Source organism: Geotrypetes seraphini, chromosome 7, assembly GCF_902459505.1.
Source record: "Geotrypetes seraphini chromosome 7, aGeoSer1.1, whole genome shotgun sequence".
Taxonomy (NCBI): Eukaryota; Metazoa; Chordata; class Amphibia; order Gymnophiona; family Dermophiidae; genus Geotrypetes; species Geotrypetes seraphini.
In genome coordinates, this window is record NC_047090.1 from 122858304 (window position 1) to 122883653 (window position 25350).

The 25350-nt window shown below is 42.9% G+C and overlaps 1 protein-coding gene across 3 annotated transcripts in view; it reads right to left on the bottom strand.

Annotated features, from left to right (window-relative positions):
• BUB1B (BUB1 mitotic checkpoint serine/threonine kinase B) overlaps nt 1-25350 on the bottom strand; it is a 287868-nt gene that overhangs the window by 31173 nt on the left and 231345 nt on the right. The window contains exons 16-18 of one of the 3 annotated variants that reach the window (XM_033953065.1): nt 22019-22164; nt 12529-12669; nt 1128-1231 (exon numbers count right to left, since the gene is read on the bottom strand). In XM_033953065.1, coding sequence (XP_033808956.1) covers nt 1128-1231; nt 12529-12669; nt 22019-22164 — 391 coding nt within the window. Of the gene's footprint in view, nt 1-1127; nt 1232-12528; nt 12688-22018; nt 22165-25350 lie in introns of all 3 variants that reach the window. The other 2 variants (XM_033953063.1, XM_033953064.1) reach the window with 2 other exon arrangements.

Below are 25350 nucleotides of genomic sequence, written 5' to 3' on the forward strand. Positions count from 1 at the left end.
TGAGGGGCCGTGTTGAAAAACAATTGTGATTTTTACCCCCCCTCCCCTGCCACAAAAAGTTGGTTTTCCTCTATTTCTCCTCATATCACTAGGTATTTAATTAGTAATTTATCTTTTTCTCTTTTTTTTTTTTTTAATATATTTATTTATTGAGAAAGGCAAATGGTCCAGAAAAGCAAGTACAACCAACAATGCAACAAGAGCAATACAGGGGCACCTGAGGAGCCATCTGAGGAGAAAAAATATTAGATTTTTTTTTAAAGCAAGAAATGATAGTTTTATCTCTTTACCTAAAGTAGGGAATAACAAATGTATATAGATGATATTATTTTTAAATTTGTGTGTGAGAGGAAGGGAGAGCTGCAACCTGACAGGAGCGGCTAAGAAAAAAAACACAGTATCAAGGGGAGGGGCCACTGAAAGCAGGAATTCCTGCACATGCTCAATAAGCCAAAGACTTACTTTTGCTATGGGAAAGCATCGACATACAGGATCAGTCTAAGGACTTCACCAACAAGTGTGACTACATTTCCCCTGCTTGTCTCCGGAGAACAGAGAGGATCTCTAACTACAATATGAATGGGCAGACTTTCAAAGTCTGACTTCCACAAATGAGATGGTTTGAATAGGCTGCAGTGAGCTTCAACAACAACTCCAGTAGTTGGAACCTAAGGACAGTACTGGGTGAACCTCTAAGGTCTGTGGTCCAAAAACAACAAAGAAAAAAGACATTTTAATTTAATCATGAAATTGTAATGCATGTAATTACAGGGCAAACTGCATGGACTGTTCAGGTCTCTATCTGCTGTCATTCACTATGTACGTTACAAGATGATGACTCAGCGGTGACATTCCTTCCAACCAGAAGAAGAAAACAGTGCAGGAGAAATAGCAGTGATCTCTGGGGTGGGAACCTCTTTGCATGCTCAGTAGAGCTCTAAAAGTAGACTTGAGCTACAGAAGAGCAGGTCTGACACAAAGATGTTGGGATATCACCATTCTGTGTTAATGCATTCCCCTGCATAACAGAGAATATAAAACTGGTAGCATCGGACAGGCCATACATAATTTAGGTATTGGCAAATGAGTGTCATTCAGATGTATTTTCAAGTCCAAGTATTTCCTACCTTTATAGCAACCATAGCATCTGTGGCAGTATCCAATGCACCCAAATATATTTTGTTAGCTTCATCAACCACAACTTCCTGTTTTATACAGTAATTCTCAGATCCTGTGGGGAAAGTTCTCAAATTTAGTGAGTAAACCACCGAAAGATTAGGTTCCTACCTTTGCTAATCTTCTTTCTTGTAAATCCATACTTTATTCTGGGACCATTAGGTTATTTCCGTCTACCTGCCAGGACTTTATAGGAAGTCTCAAATTTCAGAGACTTAAACCCCACCCCTCTTACCTCATCACTGGCTATATAGGAATTAGTAGAGGAATCAGAAACATCTGTAGAGGATAAGAAAAAAGTGAGAGAAAGAGAGAGGGGAACAGGGATACTCCCTGACAAGTAAGTCTATTTTGTTTATATCAACAAATGCAAAACAGCAACAATGAAAAACGAGAGAACCAGATTATTAAACATTAGAAACCTGAACGACAAAAACAGGGCTATAAGAAGTCAGCCTGAGCGCCTGAATTAGGGACACCCCCTCAAAAACAAACAAATACACCAAATGCTAAACCCATTCTGATGGCACTCTTAAATCCAGCTTACCAGTACAGTACTTGGGAAAGGCAGACAATTGGTGAATCAGCAAGTTATAGAGCTGATTCCTGGAATAAAGTGTGGAAATTTGTGAGAAAGATTAGCAAAGGTAAGAACCTAATCTTTCATTCTTGTACAATCCCACTTTATTCCGGGAACAGTGGAACATAACAGAGCAGTCCCAGATAATCAGGGTGGGACTGATGAACCCGCTGCCAAAACAGAGACACCAAAAGCAGAATCCTGCTTGGCCACCACATTGATCCTGTAAAATTTGGTGAATGTATGCAAGGAGGACCAGGTAACAGCCCTGCATCTCTCGTCCAAAGAGACAGCCGACGACTCTGCCCAAGAGGACGAAACACCTCTGATAGAATGAGCCTGCAATGTGAAGGAGGGCTTCTTTCCAGCCACCACGTATTCCACAAAAATGGCCGTACAGATCCATCTAGAAATGGTGGCCTTAGAAGCTGGCCTACTCATGCGGGCAGGACCCGCTAGGAAGAATAGATGGTCAGAGAGGTGAAACTCGTTTGTGACCTCCAGGTACCGCAAAGCACAGTTACTTACTGTAACAGGTGTTATCCAGGGATAGCAGGCAGACATTCTCAAATGTGGGTGACGCCATCTATGGAGCCCCGTTATGGACACTTGAAAAGTACATCGCCACTTTAAAATTTTAGAAAGTTCATGGTAGCCCACACCGCCGATGCGTGATGCCGCTTTCCTGCCCGACATAGGCTCGCGGCTCCTCAGTTCGTTAAGCAAGCTAAGAAGCCAACCAGGGGAGGTGGGTGGATTGTGAGAATATCTGCCTGCTGTCCCTAGATAACACCTGTTACGGTAAGTAACTGTGCTTTATCTCAGAAGAAGCAGGCAGCATATTCTCACATGTAGGACTCCCCAGCTTACTAAAATGGGATGGAGAGAGAGTTGGCCATTAGGAAAATAAATTTTTTAATACAGCTTGGCCAAAATGACCATCCTGCCTGGAATAAGATTCTAGATAGTAATGTGATGTGAATGTGTGAACTGAGGAACAAGTAGCAGCTGTATAGATATCATCAATAGCAGTTGAGCGAAGGAAAGCGACTGAAGCTGCCATAGCTCTGACTTTGTGGACTGACATGACACACCAGTTGTAGCCCAGCCTGAGCATAACAAAAAGAGATACAAGAGGCCAACCATGTGAAAATCGTTCTCTTGGTTACTAGACGCCCCAACTTGTTAGGATTAAAGGAGATGAAAAGTTGAGGAGATGTTCTATGAGATTGAGCTCTCTGCAAATAAATAGGCCAATGTTCTTTTGCAGTCTAGAGTGTGAAGAGCCGTTTCCTCAGGATGAGAATGAGGCTTAAGAAAAAATACTGGAAGTACAATAGATTGATTAAGTGGAATTCAGTGACAGCCTTTGGAAGAAACTTGGGATGGGTGAAAAGCACCACTTTGTCAAGGTGGAACACTGTAAAAGGAGGATCCACTACCAATGCTTGAAGTTCACTGACTCGTTGAGCTGAAATAAGAGATGAAAAAGACCACTTTCCAAGTAAGGTACTTGAGATGAGCTGCACACATTGGTTCGAAAGGAGGCTTCACCAAAGCAGAAAGAACCACATCAAGATCCCAAACCACTGGAGGTGGTTTCAGTGGAGGTTTGACACTGAAAAGTCCTTTCATGAATCTGGACACAAGAGGATGAGCAGCGAGAGGCTTCCCTTCGACTGTCTCATGGAAAGCATTGAAAGCACTGAGATAAACTCTAATTGAAGTGGTTTTGAGACCTGAATTGGATAAATAACATAGTAACATAGTAGATGACGGCAGATAAAGACCCAAATGGTCCATCCAGTCTGCCCAACCTGATTCAATTTAAATTTTTAAAATTTTTCTTCTTAGCTATTTCTGGGCAAGAATCCAAAGCTTTACCCTGTACTGTGCTTGGGTTCCAACTGCCAAAATCTCTGTTAAGACTTACTCCAGCCCATCTACACCCTCCCAGCCATTGAAGCACTCCCCTGCCCATCCTCCACCAAACGGCCATACACAGACACAGACCGTGCAAGTCTGCCCAGTAACTGGCCTAGTTCAATATTTAATATTATTTTCTGATTCTAAATCTTCTGTGTTCATCCCACGCTTCTTTGAACTCAGTCACTGTTTTACTCTCCACCACCTCTCTCGGGAGTGCATTCCAGGCATCCACTACCCTCTCCGTAAAGTAGAATTTCCTAACATTGCCCCTGAATCTACCACCCCTCAACCTCAAATTATGTCCTCTGGTTTTACCATTTTCCTTTCTCTGGAAAAGATTTTGTTCTACGTTAATACCCTTCAAGTATTTGAACGTCTGAATCATATCTCCCCTGTCTCTCCTTTCCTCTAGGGTATACATATTCAGGGCTTCCAGTCTCTCCTCATTCGTCTTCTGGCGCAAGCCTCCTATCATTTTCGTCACCCTCCTCTGGACCGCCTCAAGTCTTCTTACGTCTTTCGCCAGATACGGTCTCCAAAACTGAACACAATACTCCAAGTGGGGCCTCACCAATGACCTGTACAGGGGCATCAACACCTTCTTCCTTCTACTGACTATGCCTCTCTTTATACAGCCCAGCATCCTTCTGGCAGCAGCCACTGCCTTGTCACACTGTTTTTTCGCCTTTAGATCTTCGGACACTATCACCCCAAGGTCCCTCTCCCCGTCCGTGCATATCAGCTTCTCTCCTCCCAGCATATACGGTTCCTTCCTATTATTAATCCCCAAATACATTACTCTGCATTTCTTTGCATTGAATTTTAGTTGCCAGGCATTAGACCATTCCTCTAACTTTTGCAGATCCTTTTTCATGTTTTCCACTCCCTCTTCGGTGTCTACTCTGTTACAAATCTTGGTATCATCTGCAAAAAGGCACACTTTTCCTTCTAACCCTTCAGCAATGTCACTCACATACATATTGAACAGGATTGGCCCCAGCACCGAACCCTGAGGGACTCCACTAGTCACCTTTCCTTCCTTCGAGCGACTTCCATTAACCACCACCCTCTGGCGTCTGTCCGACAGCCAGTTTCTGACCCAGTTCACCACTTTGGGTCCTAACTTCAGCCCTTCAAGTTTGTTCAACAGCCTCCTATGAGGAACTGTATCAAAGGCTTTGCTGAAATCCAAGTAAATTACATCTAGTATATGTCCTCGATCCAGCTCTCTGGTCACCCAATCAAAAAATTCAATCAGGTTCGTTTGGCACGATTTACCTTTTGTAAAGCCATGTTGCCTCGGATCCTGTAACCCATTAGATTCAAGGAAGTACACTATCCTTTCTTTTAGCAACACTTCCATTATTTTTCCAACAACTGAAGTGAGGCTCACCGGCCTGTAGTTTCCTGCTTCATCCCTGTGACCACTTTTATGAATAGGGACCACATCCGCTCTCCTCCAATCCCCAGGAATCACTCCCGTCTCCAGAGATTTGTTGAACAAGTCTTTAATAGGACTCGCCAGAACCTCTCTGAGCTCCCCTAGTATCCTGGGATGGATCCCGTCTGGTCCCATCGCTTTGTCCACCTTCAGTTTTTCAAGTTGCTCATAAACACCCTCCTCCGTGAACGGCGCAGAATCTACTCCATTTTCTCGTGTAACTTTGCCAGACAATCTCGGTCCTTCTCCAGGATTTTCTTCTGTGAACACAGAAGTATTTGTTTAGCACATTTGCTTTCTCCTCATCACTCTCCGCATATTTGTTCCCAGCATCTTTTAGCCTAGCAATTCCATTTTTTATCTTCCTCCTTTCACTAATATATCTGAAAAAATTTTTATCTCCCTTTTTTACATTTTTAGCCATTTGTTCTTCCGCCTGTGCCTTCGCCAAACGTATCTCTCTCTTGGCTTCTTTCAGTTTCACCCTGTAGTCCTTTCTGCTCTCCTCTTCTTGGGTTTTTTTATATTTCATGAACGCCAACTCTTTCGCCTTTATTTTCTCAGCCACTAGGTTGGAGAACCATATTGGCTTCTTTTTTCTCTTGTTTTTATTGATTTTCTTCACATAAAGGTCCGTAGCCATTTTTATCGCTCCTTTCAGCTTAGACCACTGTCTTTCCACTTCTCTTATGTCCTCCCATCCTAACAGCTCTTTCTTCAGGTACTTTCCCATTGCATTAAAGTCCGTACGTTTGAAATCTAGGACTTTAAGTATCGTGCGGCCGCTCTCCACTTTAGCCGTTATATCAAACCAAACCGTTTGATGATCGCTACTACCCAGGTGAGCACCCACTCGAACATTAGAGATACTCTCTCCATTTGTGAGGACCAGATCCAATGTCGCTTTTTCCCTTGTGGGTTCCGTCACCATTTGTCTGAGCAGAGCCTCTTGAAAGGCATCCACAATCTCCCTACTTCTTTCCGATTCCGCAGACGGAACATTCCAGTCCGCATCCGGCAGGTTGAAATCTCCCAACAGCAGAACCTCCTCTTTCCTTCCAAACTTTTGGACATCCACAATCAGATCCTTATCAATTTGCTGCGATTGAGTCGGAGGTCTGTAGACTACACCCACGTAGATAGAAGTTCCATCTTCTCTTTTCAGAGCAATCCATATCGCTTCTTCCTCTCCCCAGGTCCCTTGCATTTCGGTCGCTTGGATATTGATCTTTACATAGAGAGCTACTCTTCCACCTTTATGACCATCTCTGTCCTTCCTAAAAAGATTATATCCCGGTATGTTTGCATCCCATCCATGTGATTCACTGAACCATGTCTCTGTGATAGCAACAATATCTAGATCTGCCTCTAATATCAGGGCTTGCAGATCATGAACTTTGTTGCTTAGACTGCGAGCATTTGTGGTCATCGCTTTCCAGCTATTTTTCAGCGATAATCTCCTTTTTCATATGGATTTTTGTGTCGTTTCACTTTCCGTTGCAATACTAAGAAATGAGTTGCTGATATTGCTTATGTTGCAGCCTTTACTACTATCACATCTTTTTTTTTGCCGGGGGTGGTCTCTATAATTGTCCTTCGTACAAACACCACCCCCACCTTCTAGTTTAAATGCCTAGAAAAATATTGTCTAAATTTCTCTGCAAGGTTTCTTTTTCCTGCTGTAGTAATATGTAGCCCATCAGTGCAATATGGCTTCTTGTCCTTCCATGCATTTCCCCATCCTCCTATGTACCTGAAGCCTTCTTGATGACACCAGGCTCTGAGCTATCTATTGAAGTCCTCTGTGTTTTTCACTCTTTGCTCTCCCTTTCCATATGCAGGCAGTATTTCAGAAAAAGCTAAAGTCTTTACAAAAGGTTTCACGCCCTCACCAAGCTCCCGAAAAGCTTTCTGTGCTGCAAGTGTGGAGTTGTTGGCCAGGTCATTTGTTCCCAGATGGATAACAACATCAGTGTTAAAATCCTTAGTTTCTTCCTTAATTATAGTCAGTATTTGCCTTGAACTCCTGGTAGCTGAGGATCCTGGAAGACATTTCACTATTTTGGTCTCCTCGCCCTGTGTTCCAAGGTTAATGCCTCTGATGATGGAATCCCCCAACAGTAATAGTTTTCTGTTTTTGGCTTTTTTATTTGTACTTAGGGTGCGCTTGTTCTCTTGAGTTACCTTCATTGGTTCCAGTCCCACCTCCCTTCTGTTTTCCTGAGTATCGCAGTGCACTAGTGGAGCGAAGGAATTCTGTAGAGGTAATATTAGTGAAGGTGGATGTTTCTGTGTTACATGTCGCAGTCTTCTTGAGCCTACTGTGACCCATTTATTCCTGGGCTGTTTTATTCTTTGAGGAAGAGGTGGTAAGTTGGTAGGATTTTGTGGAGTGATGGAAGCTGCTTTAATTGTATTCAATTCCTGTTTAAGTTTGCCGAGCTCCTCCTTAATACTGGCAAGTTGAAGACAGATGGGGCAAGCCTTAAGCCTCCAAATAGTATGTCTTGGAATTAAAGCACCACAGTGATTACATAGAATAAAGGTCATCTTGATTGGTTGTGAAGTCCTGATTATATGGGTCTCTCTATATGAATAGTGGTCCCTGGGGTTGGTGGGACTATAAGTCTTACCCTTATTCCTATGAAGGGAAAGTGAAAGAGGAAATAAGATTTAACAGAGGAAAGAGAAGGGTTTATTTTTTTGTGTTTTTTAATATTTTTTTTAGTAAGAAACAGGGAGGAGAAGAGAAATTAAGCAGATATAATGCTGAAAACCAGTTAAAAGAGCAGAATATGAAATGCTGAGTAACTTAGCTTTTAGAAGTTCACAGGGCAGCCTTGTTTCAGCAATGTCTCAAAGATAATGCAATTAACCTTAGAAGTAAAAACAGAGCCCCTCCCTTCTCCACCTAATCAGCAGAAAACAATGGCTGAACACTAGTAAGACAGAAATATAGGCTCTATACCACCTAAAACACAGTATTTTAAACAAAAATGCAGGTTCTATCAGTGCTACCCTAAAACACAGGATTTATAACAGGATTTTCCCTACTTTAGTCACCCTGAGCCACAGGCACCAGGATTTAATTAGAGTTAACAAAGTCTTACCCTTTTTCCTATGAAGAGGAAATAAGATTTAACAGAGGAAAGAGAAGGATTTATTTTTTTGTGTTTTTTTATATTTTTTTTAGTAAGAAACAGGGAGGAGAAGAGAAATTAAGCAGATATAATGCTGAAAACCAGTTAAAAGAGCAGAATATGAAATGCTGAGTAACTTAGCTTTTAGAAGTTCATAGGGCAGCCTTGTTTCAGCAATGTCCCAAAGATACTTGTGGCTCCCCACAGCCTGAAGAATTTGTCCCTGTCTACCTTCTCTATGCCCTTCATGATTTTGAAAGTTTCTATCATGTCTCCTCTAAGTCTCCGCTTTTCCAGGGAGAATAGCCCCAGCATTTCCAATCTGTCAGTGTATGAGAAGTTTTCCATACCTTTTATCAGCTTTGTCGCTCTTTTCTAGACTCCCTCAAGTACCGCCATGTCCTTTTTGAGGTACGGCGACCAGTACTGGACAAAGTACTCCAGATGTGGGCGCACCATCGCCCGATACAGCGGCAAAATGACTTCCTTCGTCCTGGTCGTGATACCCTTTTTGATGATACCCAACATTCTGTTCGCTTTCTTTGAGGCTGTCGCACACTGTGCTGATGCTTTCAATGTTGCGTCCACCATTGAAAGCATCAGCACAGTGTCTACTCGTGTGGTTGAAGAAATCTGCTGAGTTTGTCTGCAAGAGAATTCTGTTCCCTTTGAATGTATATTGCATTCAGAAATATATTTCGAGTAATGGCCTAGTTCCAAATCTTCTGGGCCTCCTGACAAAGACTGTTTGTTTATGTAATACATCTCGAGTTCATTATCCGTGCAGATAAGAAGAATTCTGTGTTGGTCACAATGTGCTGAAAAGCTCCGAGAGCACTGTAGATCGCTCTGATTTCCAACAGATTTATATGACAAAGGCAGTTCTGAGCAGACCAGTGACCCTGTGTGCGAAGACCGTCCAGATGAGCTTCCCAAGCGTAAGTGGACAAGTCCGTGGTCAACACTTTCTGATAAGGAAGAGTATGGAACAACAGACCTCTGGACAGATTGGAAGAGTTCATCCAACACTGTAACAACTGTTGAAGCGAAGGAGTGACTGTAATGTGTTGAGAAAGTGGGTCAAACGTTTGAGACCACTGAGATACAAAAGTCCATTGAGGTGTCCTGAGATGAAGTCTCGCAAATGGAGTAACATGCACTGTGGAAGCCAAGTGCCCTACTAGCAACATTTTTCTCGCTGAGACTGATGGTAGATGAAAAATCTGAGTGCAAAACTGGATCAAATTGTCTTGTCTGTGCTGTGGTAGAAATGCTCTGAGATGAATGGTGTCGAGCAGAGCTCCTATGAATTGCAGAGTTTGAGATGGCTGAAGTTGGAATTTGGGAAAATTGATTTCAAAACCCAACTGTTGAAGGAAGAAAATTTTCATTCAAGTTGCTACTGTCACCCCTTGCGAGGTAGGGTCCTTGATCAGCCAGTCGTCCAGGTAAGGAAAGACTTGAAGGCCCTGAGACTGCAATGTGGCTGCCACTACCACCAGGTACTTGGTGAATACTCTGGGAGAGGATGCAAGGCCAAAGGTAGTACTTTGTACTAATAATGGTGTTGAGCCACCTGAAAATGGAGAAATCGCCTGGAGGCCGGATGCACTGGAATGTGAGTGTAGGCTTTGTTCAGATCCAGACAGCATAGCCAGTCGTTACGAACTAAGAGGGATATAAAGTTGCTAGGGATAACTAGAAACTTGAGGCCTCTGAAGTCCAAAAATGGACGAAGACCCCCGGTCTTCTTCGGAACAAGAAAATACCAGGAGTAAAACCCCTGGTTCCTCTGACTTGGAGGAATCTTCTTGATGGCATTGAGAAGGAGAAGGGATTCTATTTCCTGAAGAGGCTCCTCCTCCTGCTTTTTGCCTGCCACGTCTGTCTCCAAAGATGCGCAACTTCCTGTTTCCGCCCGGGTGGACTGCAGCGGACGGAAGGCAGGAGGGAGAATCACAGACAACACTGCTGAAGCCAGCAGACTTTCTGGCATGTCGGCGACTTTGGACCGGCGTGGAAGGGAGGACATGCTGGGTTGTAAAAAAGGGGCAATTTGGGAGCATTGCCACGGGCCACATAAAAAGGCCAGGCAGGCCTGATTCAGCCCGCGGGCCTTGTGTCTGACACGTGCTTTAGAGAGTGTCCTCTCGTTCTTCCTACCTTGGAGAGGGTGAACAACCTGTCTTTATCTATTAAGTCTATTCCCTTCAGTATCTTAAATGTTTCTATCATGTCCCCTCTGTGTCTCCTGGTGTGTGTGGTGGGGTAGACACCGGCCTAATATCAGAATTGCTGCTTTGCAGGAGCCGCTGGAAGACTTCCCGTGGATGGCTGGCATTAAGAACCGCCAAAGTGCGGTTTGGCAGATGGAGGACCGCTGGCCAACAGGAGAAGCCAAGTACAGATGAGAGCACCGAAGGGATGAAAATCAGAGCACCCCAAATCCCTGGAAATGCGGTATTTATTCACAGGTAATGACTTAGGCCTGCGATCCTGCACACTGGCCATGAGGTCATCCAGATGCCATTTTCATTGGAGTCAGAGGAGAAGGCGTAAGAAGACCTCTTAGGAGCTCGAAGGCTTTGGATCCGGGCAATTCTCACATCCCCCACGGGCTGCAGCACACGTGGAACACAGCTACCCATCCGACAGCCATCCACCACAAATAAGGCATGAATCCATCACATCCTACCCTGGGGAGGCCATCTGTGAAGTTTTCTTGCAAAAACGAAGCAGGCAAGTATGAAAAATAACTTTAAATCAAATTGGTAAAAATCCAAGATAGCCACTGCAGGAAAAACAAGGAAGCCTTCAAAAACAGTGATTTTAGGATTTTAGGGGTGGGGTGAGGTGGAGATAGGGCATGCAGGGAAACCACCCCAAAATACCTTTTTCAGAGCCCCCAAATCGCTGATTCAGGCTGTCAGCCTGTATTCACTGTGACATATGCTGAATGGAAAACCCTGCATACAGAGGTGAAACAGCTTACAGGGAGATCCTCTGAATTAGAGAGCTGGGAAAGCTGGACTTCAAGTCTTCTGACTGCTCCACCATCTATGGCGGGTACCTCCGCCACCCTTGGACACACCGCATAGACGCTTGGTGAAGAACACAGTCTGGCTCTGATCCCGGGTGCACCTCCACTAATGGATGAACCTGGGGTGAGCAAGCTCCCAAAGGAATAGTCCCTGAGCCCTGATCTGATGTACAGACTGTACGGAGGGTGTACTGACAGGCAGTGAACTCTCAGAAGCAGACTTTTCCAAATGTCTGCAATCTCCCACAGTCAGAGCTGTCCCTGCAGGGAACCTACGCAGCACGAGGGCAAAAACTGTGAACACAAAGACTGAAATTACATGAATTAAAACATGAGCAGAAATGAGAAGCTCCTACAGCCTGGCTTGTAGGAAGGAAAACCGATTCCTAGAGAATCAGTAATGAGGTAAGAGGGGGTGGGGTTTAAATCTCTGAAATTTGAGGCTTCCTTCAAAGTCTTGGCAGGTAGATGGAAATAACCCACTGGTCCCGGAATAAAGTAGGATTGTACAAGAACAGCATATTACAACAGCCTAATCACAACTGCCACTCTGTCTCTCTAGCTCTGAACACCATCTTTAGCAGCTACATTCCCATGACACATAACTCTTCCACAATGTTCATCCTGAAAGTAAAGCCAACTAAATAGCCTCTTGATTAGTAGTAGTGCTATGCAATGCCATGCAGAAAATATGCTTAATTTTAAGGTCAGACCTTCTGCTCCAGGGAGGAATAAGGGGCACTGGAATGCTGTAGTAGCAGTACTCAGAATCACTGGTGATCAGATTTAGGATCCATAATTAAATTTCTGAATGAGCCCAGTGCAAATCCTTCATGAAGACTGTTGACTAAAAGGTATGGGAATAGACTGATTAGAAGGAAATATAAACAAAGGATATATCCCCCTGTAACAGTGAATTAATCCTTGAGGTGTCAAACGCTAACCCAGCTTTCCTTGTACTAGAAATTTAAAGGAATACAAAAAAATGTCTCACACCCCCCCCCCAAGAAAGTAATCTGCTCTATCTACATTTCTGCACTCTATCCCATGCTTTCAACAGCAAAAAAAAAAAAAAAAAAAAAAAATCCTGAACCAGCCTCTCATGCTTTTCCATTTTCTTTGAACTTTTTAGAGGCAGTTCTGTTTGATGTCATTTAAAAGCAGAATTCTGAAAAGCTGGCATTTGAAAACAAGTGGCACAGACTAGTTCTGTTATCCTTACCCAGCTTCAAGTTCGTTTCCTCCTGTATCATGGGCATTAGCTCTGTCTCTTGATGAAAATTTGTTGAAGAGCTGAACAGATTCTGAAAAGGCTTTAAAAGCTGTCTGTGTAGCTCCCCGCAGCATACCACTAGTAGTTCATCTTCTGGAAAACAGAATACTAGTCATATTTTACACTCACTGTGTAGCCTTTCATATTTTCAGTACATTATTTACAGTCTGGACACAGCCATATGCTTTGTGAAGTTATGTAGTACTACTGGAAGATTAGGTTTTCACATTCGATAATCTTTCTGTTAGTCCCTGGAGGATTCAGGGCTAGATTCTCAAAAATCTGCAACTGTTATTGTAGCAATTTTAAAAAAAGCAAATCATTCTTCAAACAACGCTTATGCAAATGAGATTGGCAGAGAGTAGTGAAGGTTCACTGAATTTGCATGTGCCCATCGCTGGTGATAGCGATGGGCATATACGCAGAATAAACGCAAAAAAAAGGAAAAATTGAGTTGCCAAAATCAAATGACCCCCACATTTGACCACTCCTTCCCCCCCAGAAGCAGGAGAGATGCCTACTCCCTCCTGCTGCCATGTAAAGTAGCCCCTGACACCCCACCCCATCATCAACAGGAGGTATTGCAATTGGGTTGGAATTATGTTGTTCAAGAAAAAATTGATTTTTTTCCAACTAAGAATTGCGTTCTACTGCTTTATGAGATTGTTACAGCTACGTGTTATTTTTTAATGATGATTCAAAAATTATAATGGATGAAAATGCATCAATATGCAAACCAGTATCTAAATGGACCTTACCCCCGGGCCTAATGGATCTGGCGCTGAAAACTTTTCAAGATTTGATTATTACAGGTTTGAATCAATATGATAATATTATGAAGAATAATAGAAATCAATATAATATCACATATCAACAACATTTGGCTTTGATCCAACTTGCCCAACATCAGAGCATCAATGTAATAAAAGCAGATAAAAGGGGAGCGACAGTAGTTCAAAATAGCGCCTAATATGAAACAGAAGCAGAAAGACAATTGAATGATGTAGTAGCATATGAAAAGATATATCACGAACCAGGACTGGTCTTACAAAACCTTTGGGACGTCCAATTGTTAGTACTCGGGACTCTGTTCTTGAACCCCTGTCTAAATTTATTGATGTTTTTCTTAGGAAGGAGACCATTAAAGTATAAACTTATCTTAAAGATTCTTCACATCTATTATGAATTTTAGATCACAATAGATGTATTGATAACGTCGCCTGGTTTGTCACTATGGATGTTACTTCATTGTAAACCTGGATGCCCCATGAAGGGGCATTGAAAATCATTAAAGATACTCTTGAGACTAAATTCTCTTGTTAAAAAGTGTTTCTTTAACCTCTGTATCCTGAGAAGAGTGAGAGCGCTCTTTCATCAGCAACACTTCTATTGGTTCAGTCAATTATCTTGTCAAAGTTGGATTATTGCAATTCAGTATACCTGGGTCTCTCAAAGATCAGTCTGCAGAGACTTCAATTGATACAGAGTACCGCTGCCAAGCTCATTTTTGCTAAGAGTAAATTTGATCACGTAATTTGCTCAAGGAATTACATTGGCTTCCAGTGTATCTTAGAATTCAATTTAAGTGCGTTTGTATTGCATTTAAAATTTATTACCTTAAAAAATTTTATATCATCGCTTATTCTATTCTTTCAAATTTTGAATGTAATTCTTGTTTTTAGTTTGAATGTAATCCGCCTTGAACCGCAAGGTAATGGCGGAATAGAAATCACTAATGTAATGTAATTCTCTTTGGCAACTTTATTACTTTGGTTCCTTTAGATTGGAATGTACACAGATCTCATCTCGCTAGGAGTTCAAATAAATAAAAACTTACATTTCCTTCCCTTATGGGTAAAAATAGAACTTTCAAGAGATTCAGCCACTCTTTCATTTTCAAACTAACTGAGCTCTGGAATGAGTTACTGCTTTCACTTAGAAGTCTAGGCCCCTTCATTTTATTTCAGAAAGTTCTGAGAACTTTCCTGTTTACTAAACACTTTGGAAACTAAGCCATTCTAGATTACATTCTTCTTCTATATTTATGTACGAGTCAAGCACCGTTTTGGTTGAAAACCCAGTCTATAAAATTAAGTTTTAGTTTAGTTTAGAAGTGAACCATCGGATCTCTACTGAGTTTCTTATGAGACTGCCAAAATGGGTGATTGAAGAAAGCTACTTTAAATATGGAGAACAATACTATAAACCAGGGCTGCCCAAGTTAGGTTGTGGATATCCAGAAAACCTGGCCTGCCAGTAGATCTCAAGGACCGGACTTGGGGAGCCATGCTAGAAACAAACACAAGGGGTGGCAATGGGGGCGACCTTAGCCCCGTCAGTGGCCACACTATATGTAGCCCAGTTTGAGTCTCAGGTGATCTATAACTCGCAATACTTTAAACACATTTTATTGTGGAAGCGTTTTTTGGACGGTGTATTCTTTTTATGGAATAGATCTCAGCAACTCTTGGAGGACTTTATAAAATGGATAAATCTACAAAATCCTTTTTTGAAATTTACAGCTTCATACGATAAACAAAGGATTGAGTTTCTTGACACTGGGGAAGACACACAACTATATAGTCAGTTTTGTACAGGAAACTGGTAGCTTGGAACACTTTTCTACATTTCTCAAGCTTCCATCCTTACTTCTTAAAATTTAATTTGGGGGGATGGGTGGGTTATGATAATTAAATATATATGTGCATAATTTAATTGATTAAAAAAAATTTTTAATTTATCTGTGAGCCAATATTTGAGGGCACGCAGGGCTTGCTCTACAACATCTGATTTCAATAAGGCTGCACATGAATTAAGACTCATGGTTTTTGGCCAGAGGTTATCCAAAAAAGGCTATAAAACATGCATTCTTTTCTTTTTATCTTTATTCATTTTAAAACTCACAATAAGTGTTTCAGAACATCAAAACAATTTTACATAAATAAAACACTTAATATTCTGCAATTATCCATTTAAAAGGTTTTACACCCTCCCTCTCCACAACAAAAATATAACAGACATTTCATATAATAAAATATTTCCTAAAATTTCTTACAATTATATAAAGACTATCTTAAACCCCCTCCCTCTCCCCTAACATTGCATTCTTAAGAACTAGGTATGCACATAGAGAAATTCTATTAGAAGAACGTTAAAGAGATAAAAAATCAGCACACTTGGTTTGTGTTCTGCTTTTCTCTATAGCAGCATATATGATGATCACGCTGATTAAAGAATATTGGCATATTCTCCACTTACATGAAGTACTTTTGCAGAGCCCTATGTTTGCTTTTAAATGGGGTAAAACGATAGGACAGATGATGGCCCTTCAAACGAAATGGCCTTCATTAGTTAGGAAAGAAGGGTCTCATACTGTCTGTGGGAGGTGCCAATGGTGTAAGCTATCCATTACTGGACACCAATGGCAGGATCCCCAGACAAAGTATTAAAGCTAAATATAATACTAACTGTACTACATCATGGGTGATTTACATTATTGTGTGCTTCTGTGAATTAGTGTATGTGGGGCGGACTAAACGTTCTAGTCAGACTAGGCTAAATGAACACAAATCTAGAATACATACCTGTAATTTAACAGCCCCTTTAGTTACAACACTGGGTCGACAAAGCACATTCTATTGATCAGATAACATGGAGAATTATAGACCATCTTGAAATAGGGAGGGAGGATGGAAATGTTGAACATTTAAATTATTTTGAACAACGATGGATATACGATCTGAAAGTGGTTCAACCATTGGGTCTTAATACTGAATTAGAATGGGCATCTCTTCTATGATTCTGAGGCAAGGGATTTACTAATAAAATTAAATAATAAATAACAAAAAAATAAACATTAGCTTTTTGACAGCTTTTCCCCTTCGTCCTATCAGCAACTGCAACATGTTATTTGACGTGTGGTCAGCTGATTACTACATCTGGGGATTTAAACTGTCTTGCTAAACGCTGCCACCATCTATGCAAGAACTAAGGTGGTCTGTGAAGCTGGTGGGTAAATAAAGCTACCGTTCAGATGGGGAGATTCTGGATTGGTAGTTTAAGTTTACATGAGGTTTTCTAAATAGTAATGTTCTATTATAGGGATCTCGCCTTGAAAAAGCTCCGGCGAAACATGTCGGTGGCCTGAACGATATCAATGTTTTGAGACCACAAATATTAAGCTAAGTACCTTATTGATAAGCAAAACATGGTATAAATTGTTAAAAATGGTATTAAGCACATAGTGTTTTGCACTTTAAAAAATATTTAATTTCTGGATGCCTTTGTTTTGCATACCGTGTTTCCCCGATGATAAGGCAGGGCCATCAAATAAGACAGCCCCCCCTTTTTAGAAAAAATTGTAAAATAAGGCACCCCCCCCCCCCCCGCAAATAAGCCACCCACCGATACCTGCGCTTACCCGAATCGGGTGGTACGGTGGGTGACTCCGTGTGGTCCCTCCGTCTACCGCGGGGGTCGGCAACCCGCGGCTCCAGAGCCGCATGTGGCTCTTTTCCACCTTTGCCGTGGCTCCGGTAGTGTGTCACGCAGGAATGCAACTTACAAGTCCGGCGTCGCGGCGGGAAATAGCCATGCTGAGCAGTGAGCTCAGCACGTACACAGATGAAAGCCTTGCTTGCTGATTGGTCCGGCGGCCGTGCCGCCGGACCAATCAGCAAGCAAGGCTTTCATCTGTGTAGTGCTGAGCTCACTGCTCAGCATGGCTATTTCCCGCCGTGACGCCGGACTTGTAAGTTGCATGCCTGAAAAAGAAATCATCCTGGCCGGGGTCGGTGTCATGCTCCGGAGATCTACAGCCTTCCTATCTCCCTCTCCCTTCTACCTGCTTCCGGCCACATCCCCTGCTCCGCGGCTCTCTTCGGCAACTCAGCAGCAGCGATCGACACAAGCTTCTGACGTCAGGGCCTACCCTCTGCGAGTCCCGCTTGTTTCAACTTCCTTTTTCCACAAAGGCGGGACTCGTAGAGGGAAGGCCTCGATGTCGGCAGCTTGTCTTGATCACCGCTGCTGACGAGTTGTTGAAGAGAGCCGCGGAGCAGGGGGATGTTGCCAGGTGCAGGTAGAAGGGAGAGGGCCAGATGCAGGACTCGTGGGTGAGGGAGGAGAAGAGAGAGGGGAGGGAAACAAAAGGAAATATTTCATACTGGGCTGGGCCGGAGTGGAGGGAGGGTGGAAAGACATTGAAAGGGTAAATAAGGCATCCCCCCGAAAATAAGCCCTAGAGCATATTTTGGCCTTCCAAAAAAAATAAGACAGTGTCTTACCATCGGGGAAACACGGTATTTCCTATTTCATTATTGTACCCTGCTTGTTTCTCTTGTTGACTCTTTAATAAAAATGATCTTTAAAAAAAAAAAAAATTTAAAGATTCAAACCTATATTTATAAAAAATAGAACGTGCACGTTAAGCTTATGGCTGTGAACTGGGTGAGCCCAGTGTTCTCAGGTTCTAAAAAAATAGATTGACCTGCTTGAAAGCTAGTAGTCACTAATGATGATATACTGAATACAGTCTATTAATGATGTCAAAGAGCACTGGCCACATTAGGAGATGATTCGGTATATAAGACTAAGTATTAGATTAGATTAATCTACTCCCTGCACAATCACGTGTGGAAAGACATCCCTTAGCTCTGAAGGACTAGTCCGCAATCTGATATGACAGGCCCATGCCACAAAGGAGGCAGCTGCAGCAGCCGTTGATACCGAAAGCCAGCACTTCAAACCATATTTTAAGGACCAATTCCATCTTATGGTCCTGTGCACCCTTCAGCATCACTTCTCCCTCACTAGGGAGGTACACTTAGTCACTTGTGCTATGTAGCATTCATTTTCAACTGTGAGAACAGCTATTGGTAGTCCAGAGCCATAGGATAGAGCCTACACATAGCTTTGGCCAGCTTTAAAGAGCTTTCAGGTGATTCCTATTGGTCAGTGACTAAGGAAATAATGTCTAGCAGAGCAGGATAAAAGGTAGTCTGTGCATTAGTGCCACTAATAATGGAATGCTGAGAGGTGGAAGGCTGCTGGGGATTGAGCTTCAGTGCCGAGAGGGTGTCAGAAATGACATGAGAAATGGAAGCTGATTTGGAAAGACGGCATACTGAGAGATCACCTCCTTAATCCACAGCCACCCCTATCTTATTAATTTATTTATTCATTCATTTATTTATTTAGCCTGTCCTCCTAAAGGAGCCCAGAACGGGTTACAAGATTACATTCACAGTATAAATAAGACAAACTTTGGTGGGAAAAAACAAACTTGGTGTACATAGAGGTATAAATTTCAGCTTCTTTTTTTTTTATAAATCTTTATTCATTTTTGATTCTTACATCAAGTGAATTATAAATAATAAAACAATTTTCACAAATCATTTGTAATTACAATCATATATTCTTATAAGATAAAAATAAATACCCCCCTTTTTATCAATATTCCCATGACCATATGATACATATTCCCTATCCCAACCCAAATATAAACTACCCATGTGCTTAAGATATCTGATCATTAGAGTAAATAGTCAATGGTCCCCAAATTTTTTTTAAATTATGAAAATTCCCTTGTTGTAACGCTATCATCTTTTCCATCTTATATATGTGGCAAACTGAATTCCATGCAACAAATTACTCAAAATTGGAAAGATTATACTAAGTTAAAATATAAATTTCAGCTTTTACAGTATAGTCATAACATACAGATTTAGAGATATAGACAGTGGACATAGGGTGTTTTAAAATTTGCAGTATTTTCCGAGAAAACAATCTATAGTGGCTTAAATTACATCATTTTCCGTATGGACATAGCCTAACATAGGTAAAATAGTTTTGTGCGTCACTGAAGTGTGGTGGGTTTTTGGTCCGGTGGTCCGACATAAAGGCCAGTCAGGGATGCAGATGTAAGCTAAGGAGCTGGGTTTGTAAAGAGGAAGGTTTTCATGGCCTTCCTGAAGTTCCACAGACCTCCAGCCCCCGACAAGGATCTCAAATAATCCAAGGATGCAGCGGAGCCTTGAGGAGATAATAAAGGCATGGCAAGGAAATTCCAGTCATCCCAGTTCTACTCCAAAGGCTCACTGACACTAGGGGCAGGCATAGCATGAGGCAGAGGTGCCTGCTTGGGACATGAATTCCATGAGGTGGAGTTGATGTGCTCACAGGCAGCGCAATGCTTCCTGGGCCCATTAAGTAGGCTTTCTACAAAAGACTGACAAAAATCTGAAAAGCCTTACACTGGAGACCCCAAGGACCCCTGCAAGACCCCAGACTGGGGAAGTAGAGCCTCCTCCATCAACATGCGCTTGCATTTTGCCCCTTTGCTGTGTGGCCTCTGGACGGGATCTCTTCCCTGCAGACCGGACTTATTGATGTTCTAACATTCTGGAGCACTAAAGAGAAGCTAAGCCCAAAGCTCTCGTATCTTACTCCGATGCCCTGTGGCATGTGGAATATAGCCAGCCAGTAAAATCTGCATAAAAATGCATAAATTAGTGCTAGACTGGCCTGGGGCATCCATTGCAGATGGTCCCTAGGCAAACCAAGGGGTTCTGAGGCAGAAAAAAGCACTTTGAAAAAAAGTTCATAAAAATCCAAGATGGACACTGCCAGAAAATTCATGCCAAAAATGGCCCAGGGGAACTTAACTGAAAAATAAAAAAATGTTGAAAAAGGGTTTTGGAGGTGGGGGAAACCTGACTAACTCCAGAAACCCTTGAATCTGGTCTTTTCACCCCCCCTTCCCCCCGATTTTCACCATAGGGAATAATAGGAATACTCACTGTGACTTCTCGTGTCTGTCAGCTTGCAGAAGCTTGCCTGCAGGGAAAGGATTTATGCCTCAGAACATATCAGGAACAAATCAACAGCTGGAGATCATCAGGCTGCTGGTCAGGCAGACCCAGTCCATGGACTCTGACCCCCCCAAACATCCACATGACAAGTCGGGTGGAGAAAATACGCAACTGGCTCCCTGATACCCAGAGGGTCTTATACAGGGTCCCCAAAGCTTGCGCTCAAGCCTCTGATATGATAGAGACTTACAAGATCATGAAGGGCATAGAGAGAGTAGAGAGGGACAGATTCTTCAAACTTTCGAATAATAAAAGAACAAGAGGGCATTTGGAAAAGTTGAAAGGGGACAGATTCAAAATGAATGCTAGGAAGTTCTTCTTTACCTAACGTGTGGTGGACACCTGGAATGCGCTTCCAGAGAGCGTAATAGGGCAGAGTAGGGTACTGGGGTTCAAGAAAGGATTGGACAATTTCCTGCTGGAAAAGGGGATAGAGGGCTATAGATAAGAGGATTACTGCACAGGTCCTGGACCTGTTGGGCCGCCGTGTGAGCGGACTGCTGGGCCCGATGGACCTCAGGTCTGATCCAGCAGAGGCATTGCTTATGTTCTTATGTTCTGAAAAGTCAGCAGATGAGCAAGCTCCCAGGGGAACAGACCCCCAATCTCCAAAGCCAGAAAGGAAAAGAGAACAGATGGCAAAAATACCCCCAAATAAGAAAAAAAGCAAAACAACTCAGAACATACCTTCTAAGTTTGCTTGCAGAAGGAAAAACTGAAGAGGCAGCTTTTCTCCACTGCAGAAGGGTAAGAGTTCAGAATATTGAGTGACACCCTTCTGCAGATTCATGACTAATGGGAAGCAACAGCTATGGTACAGAATTAACAAAATGCGCAAAATAGTTTTAGCAAAACAACCCTCTTGTAATGTAATATTGACAAATTGTATTATTCAATTCAAAAGATTTAGTGGCATTATTCTAAACAAATATGATGGACAAAAGCCAGATGTTACATCAGAAGGAGGGACTCAGTGGCGAGGAGGTTCCGGTCGGAGCAGCCCTGCGTGCAGGAAGCGTCTAACAGGCTGGTAGATCCTCCCTGGAAGGCGCAAAGGGGTCGATCCAGCCAGGAGAGTCGCAGGTTTGTTGTTTTTAGGTTTTTTGCCACCGGCCATCGGGAGGGTGTGAGAGTTGGGGGCTGTAAGACCCATGAGAGGGAGGGAGGGGGCTGCTGGACTCGTAAGGGGGGGATTGTTGCTGCACCCGCGAAGGGGGCTGCTAGATACGTTATCGCGCCGAGGGCGGCTATTGACCAGAATGGGTGTGAAGGGAGCGGGTGGCAACTCATGGCAGATACTTTACTGCCGGGACAAGGCCATTCACCGCTCCAAGGGGTTGTGAATGGCCTTGTTTCCATACCTGCGGCAATCAGTCTCCTCCCCACCCCCATTTCTGCAGGTTACCTGTTGCTACCCGTGGGTAACAGTCACCTTGTCATTCTCTATATGCTATCTTGCAAAAATCTGTACAGTTGAAAAAACAGTGACAGTTGGAGCCCAAGGTTATAGGAGAGGTGACAAACTTTGGTAGAAAGTAAAGGGTAGGTAGATATCAAATGTAAAATACCTGTTTTGTTAGTGATGCTAGCTCTGCAGTGGGTAGATACGAGTTCCTCAGAGATTTGCACATGGTCAACAAAGGTGTTAGAAACAGAAGAGGCTGAAGAAGAGACTGAAGAGCGAGTGTCTTCCTGACTCACTTCCAATATTGGACTGTAAAAGGCAAATACAAAAATGATGCTAGAATATAAAAAGTAAGTTGTTTTACAACGAACAAAATAATTTCATTAATTTCAAGGATGCCTCAAGATTTGAGATTTAAAATACAATTACTCTCCTTGCTAAGTCCAAGCTTAAGAGAATTTTCAAATTCAGTACAATTGGCAGGTAATGATCCAAAAGGGGTTTATCATTTAAGGTTGTACCTGAGGAAATAAGAGGATATGACTTGTCCAAGGTTACAAGCAGCATTAGTGGAAGAATCAAAAGTCCACATCTCTGCACAACAGGCTACTCATTCACTAACTGCCAGTTAACAGAATCTTAACATTTGTACACAAACAAACCAAAAATATTCCTTGTGGACCCCCATCCCAACCCTCTCCATGGTGGTCCAGGAGCTTGGCTGGACGACTCTCCTACCCCACAGCCCAAGCAGGTATCCAGGGTCCGTACCCCCTCCAGCTGTACAATCCTCTCCAATTCTTTCACCTCAGGGCACGCCTTTTCAAAATGGCAGCACCATGCCTGGTGCATCCTGGGATGCACTAAAAGAGTCTTAAACACCATATAAGAAGTTTATCTCCTTAGAACAGAGATTAGATTCTTACTTTGCTAATATCTTTTCTAGTAGATAGGTGTGCTATTCTGGATGGACAGGCAATTTCCCTGTAGTCGCTAGACCTGCAGAAGGAATCCACTCCAGATTTTTTCTGAATCCTTCCTACTTCACAGATGGCTCTGCTGCCCCCTACAGTTAGTTCCAAAGCAGGCGACTATCCTTTCGTAAAACATATGTGAAGTAGGCATATGGGGAAACTTCTCCAACTAATAAGACTGTTCTGCTTGAAATATAACAAACATATGAACCAGCAACAATCAAAACCAGCAACAAAATTTGATTGGATTTGGATTGTACCTCTTGTTACTTCTTTTGGTTTATGCTGTACTTTGTGTGATGTTTCTTGTTTTGCTAATAAAACAGATTTAAAAAAAACAAAAAAAAAAACCTACCCCAATCAAAACAGCGAAACATGTCAACAGGAGCAGTAATGGAGCTCAAGTAATATCCCAAAATACACCAGTAAAAGACTAAACTAAACTTTGGGTTTATATACCGCATCATCTCCACAACGTGGAGCTCGGCACGGTTTACAGGAATTGGGAAAGAACGGAACTCCAATGGAATTATAGAAAAAGTATGAAGAGAGGTTAGAGGGCTTAGTATATCAGAGAGGGAAAGAAAAATTACATTTTAGAGAATAGCCAAGTTTTCAGATGCTTATGGAATAGTTGAAGGGAGCTCAAGTTACGAAGTGGGGAGCTAAGATTATTCCAGAGCTCCGTGATTCTGAAGGGGAGGGAAGACCCTAGTTTACCATCATGGGCTATGCCTTTTAAAGAGGGGAAGGATAATTTTAGTTTTTGGGTGGATTTAGTTGAATTTGGATTTGAGGAATTCCAGGATAATGGAATAAAAGGAGGGAGGATGCTATGTAGGATCTTGAAGGCTAAGCAGGCACATTTAAAGTGGACCCTGGAGATTACAGGAAGCCAATGGAGCTTGGACAGGAGAGGCGAGACATGGTCAAATTTACTTTTTGAGAAGATAAGCTTAGCAGCGGTATTCTGGATTAGTTGGAGTCTATGAAGGCTTTTCTTTGTTAGGCTTAAGTAGATAGAATTGCAATAGTCCAATCTGGAAAGGATGGTAGATTGGACGAGGACGGCAAAGTGTTTTTGATGGAAGCAGGACCTTACTTTCCTCAGCATGTGAAGGCTGAAAAAGCATATTTTTATCAAGGAGTTGAGGTGGTCGTTGAAGGATAGTGAAGAATCAATGGTGATGCCCAGAACTTTGCTACAGAACTCCAACTGTAGTGAGGAACCTGAGGACAATGGGATGGAGGTGGGTAGTTGGTCTAATTTAGGGCCGAGCCAGAGTAGTTTAGTTTTGGACTCATTCATGCTCCTGTGACAGGGTGGAGCCCGAGCAGTGGAGCTCATTGAACCTGTGTGAAAAGCTTATCTGCAAAAAGCTGCAAATGCTGCTTGGAGCTGAAAAGAACAGCTCCCAGCAAAGAGAGCTCAGAAGACAAGAAAATCCTTTGGGAGTTGCCCGACCCTCAGAAGGAATGCTGGCCTCTGGCCTAACTCCCGGTAAGCCCTTAAAACCACTGCTAACCAGCGATGACAGGGAGCCCGGTGCAATGGAGTAGAGAGGCCAGGCTGACCAGTCCTGACAGGGGGACTGGTGCGGCGGAGAATTGGATGCCCGGTGGTGGGAGGGTCTATGGAGACCTATACACCAGCAGAGGGAGGATCCACCGGGGCCTAAACACTGGCAGGAAAAAGCTAAAGAGTAGCAGGAGGACCCAGTAGAGACTGGAGTCGAGGATGTGGCTCAGGCTTGATAACCAAAAATGGACTGGTGAAGAAGAATCCAGGAAGAAGTCCCTTCAGGGTGTGAGTCTGTGAAAATTAAGCTTGGAGAGCCCTCAGCAGGCGCATGCAGGATAAGACTGAGCAACGGAGCAGCTGGGAGTCCTCAGGGTATGAGACTGCGATAAAACGGCTGAGGGGCTGGTGGCCCTCAGCGTGTGCATGCAGGATAAGACGACTGAATGAAGTATGTGTTAGAAAAGTCCAAGGCTGGAGGCAGTTTGGTAGACCCTGGCAGTATTGGCCAGAGTTCTGAGGAGCATCTGGTGAACAGACCGGCGGGGACAGTGGCAAGTGGCAGAGTGACCAGTATATGGTACCGGAAGCTGGCAAACATCTGGAGGGTCAATAAAGGGACAGAAGAAATACTCTTGAGAACACCTGGCGAGATGGAGTCCAGGGAGGACTCGACAAATGACTAGGAGGTGCTGGGAAGACATGGTTAGGGTTTTAAGGAAATGTATGGTGTGTGTATTTAACCCTGTATTTGTGTTTTAACAAAGAACAAAGGTGCCCAGGGGTGTGGATATGTGATAGGTAAAACCGCTCGGCCCAATCGCATGATGACAGCCTCTAAAAACTGACTGGCATTCAAAGCACAGGCTTGTAAAAGAACATTCGGAATGAGACAGTAGGCAGGCGCAGGAAATACATGACAGGGCAGGGTCCAGAATGACACACTTATCTACTAGAAAACATATTAGCAAGGTACGAACCTAATCTTTTTTTCTAGTGCAA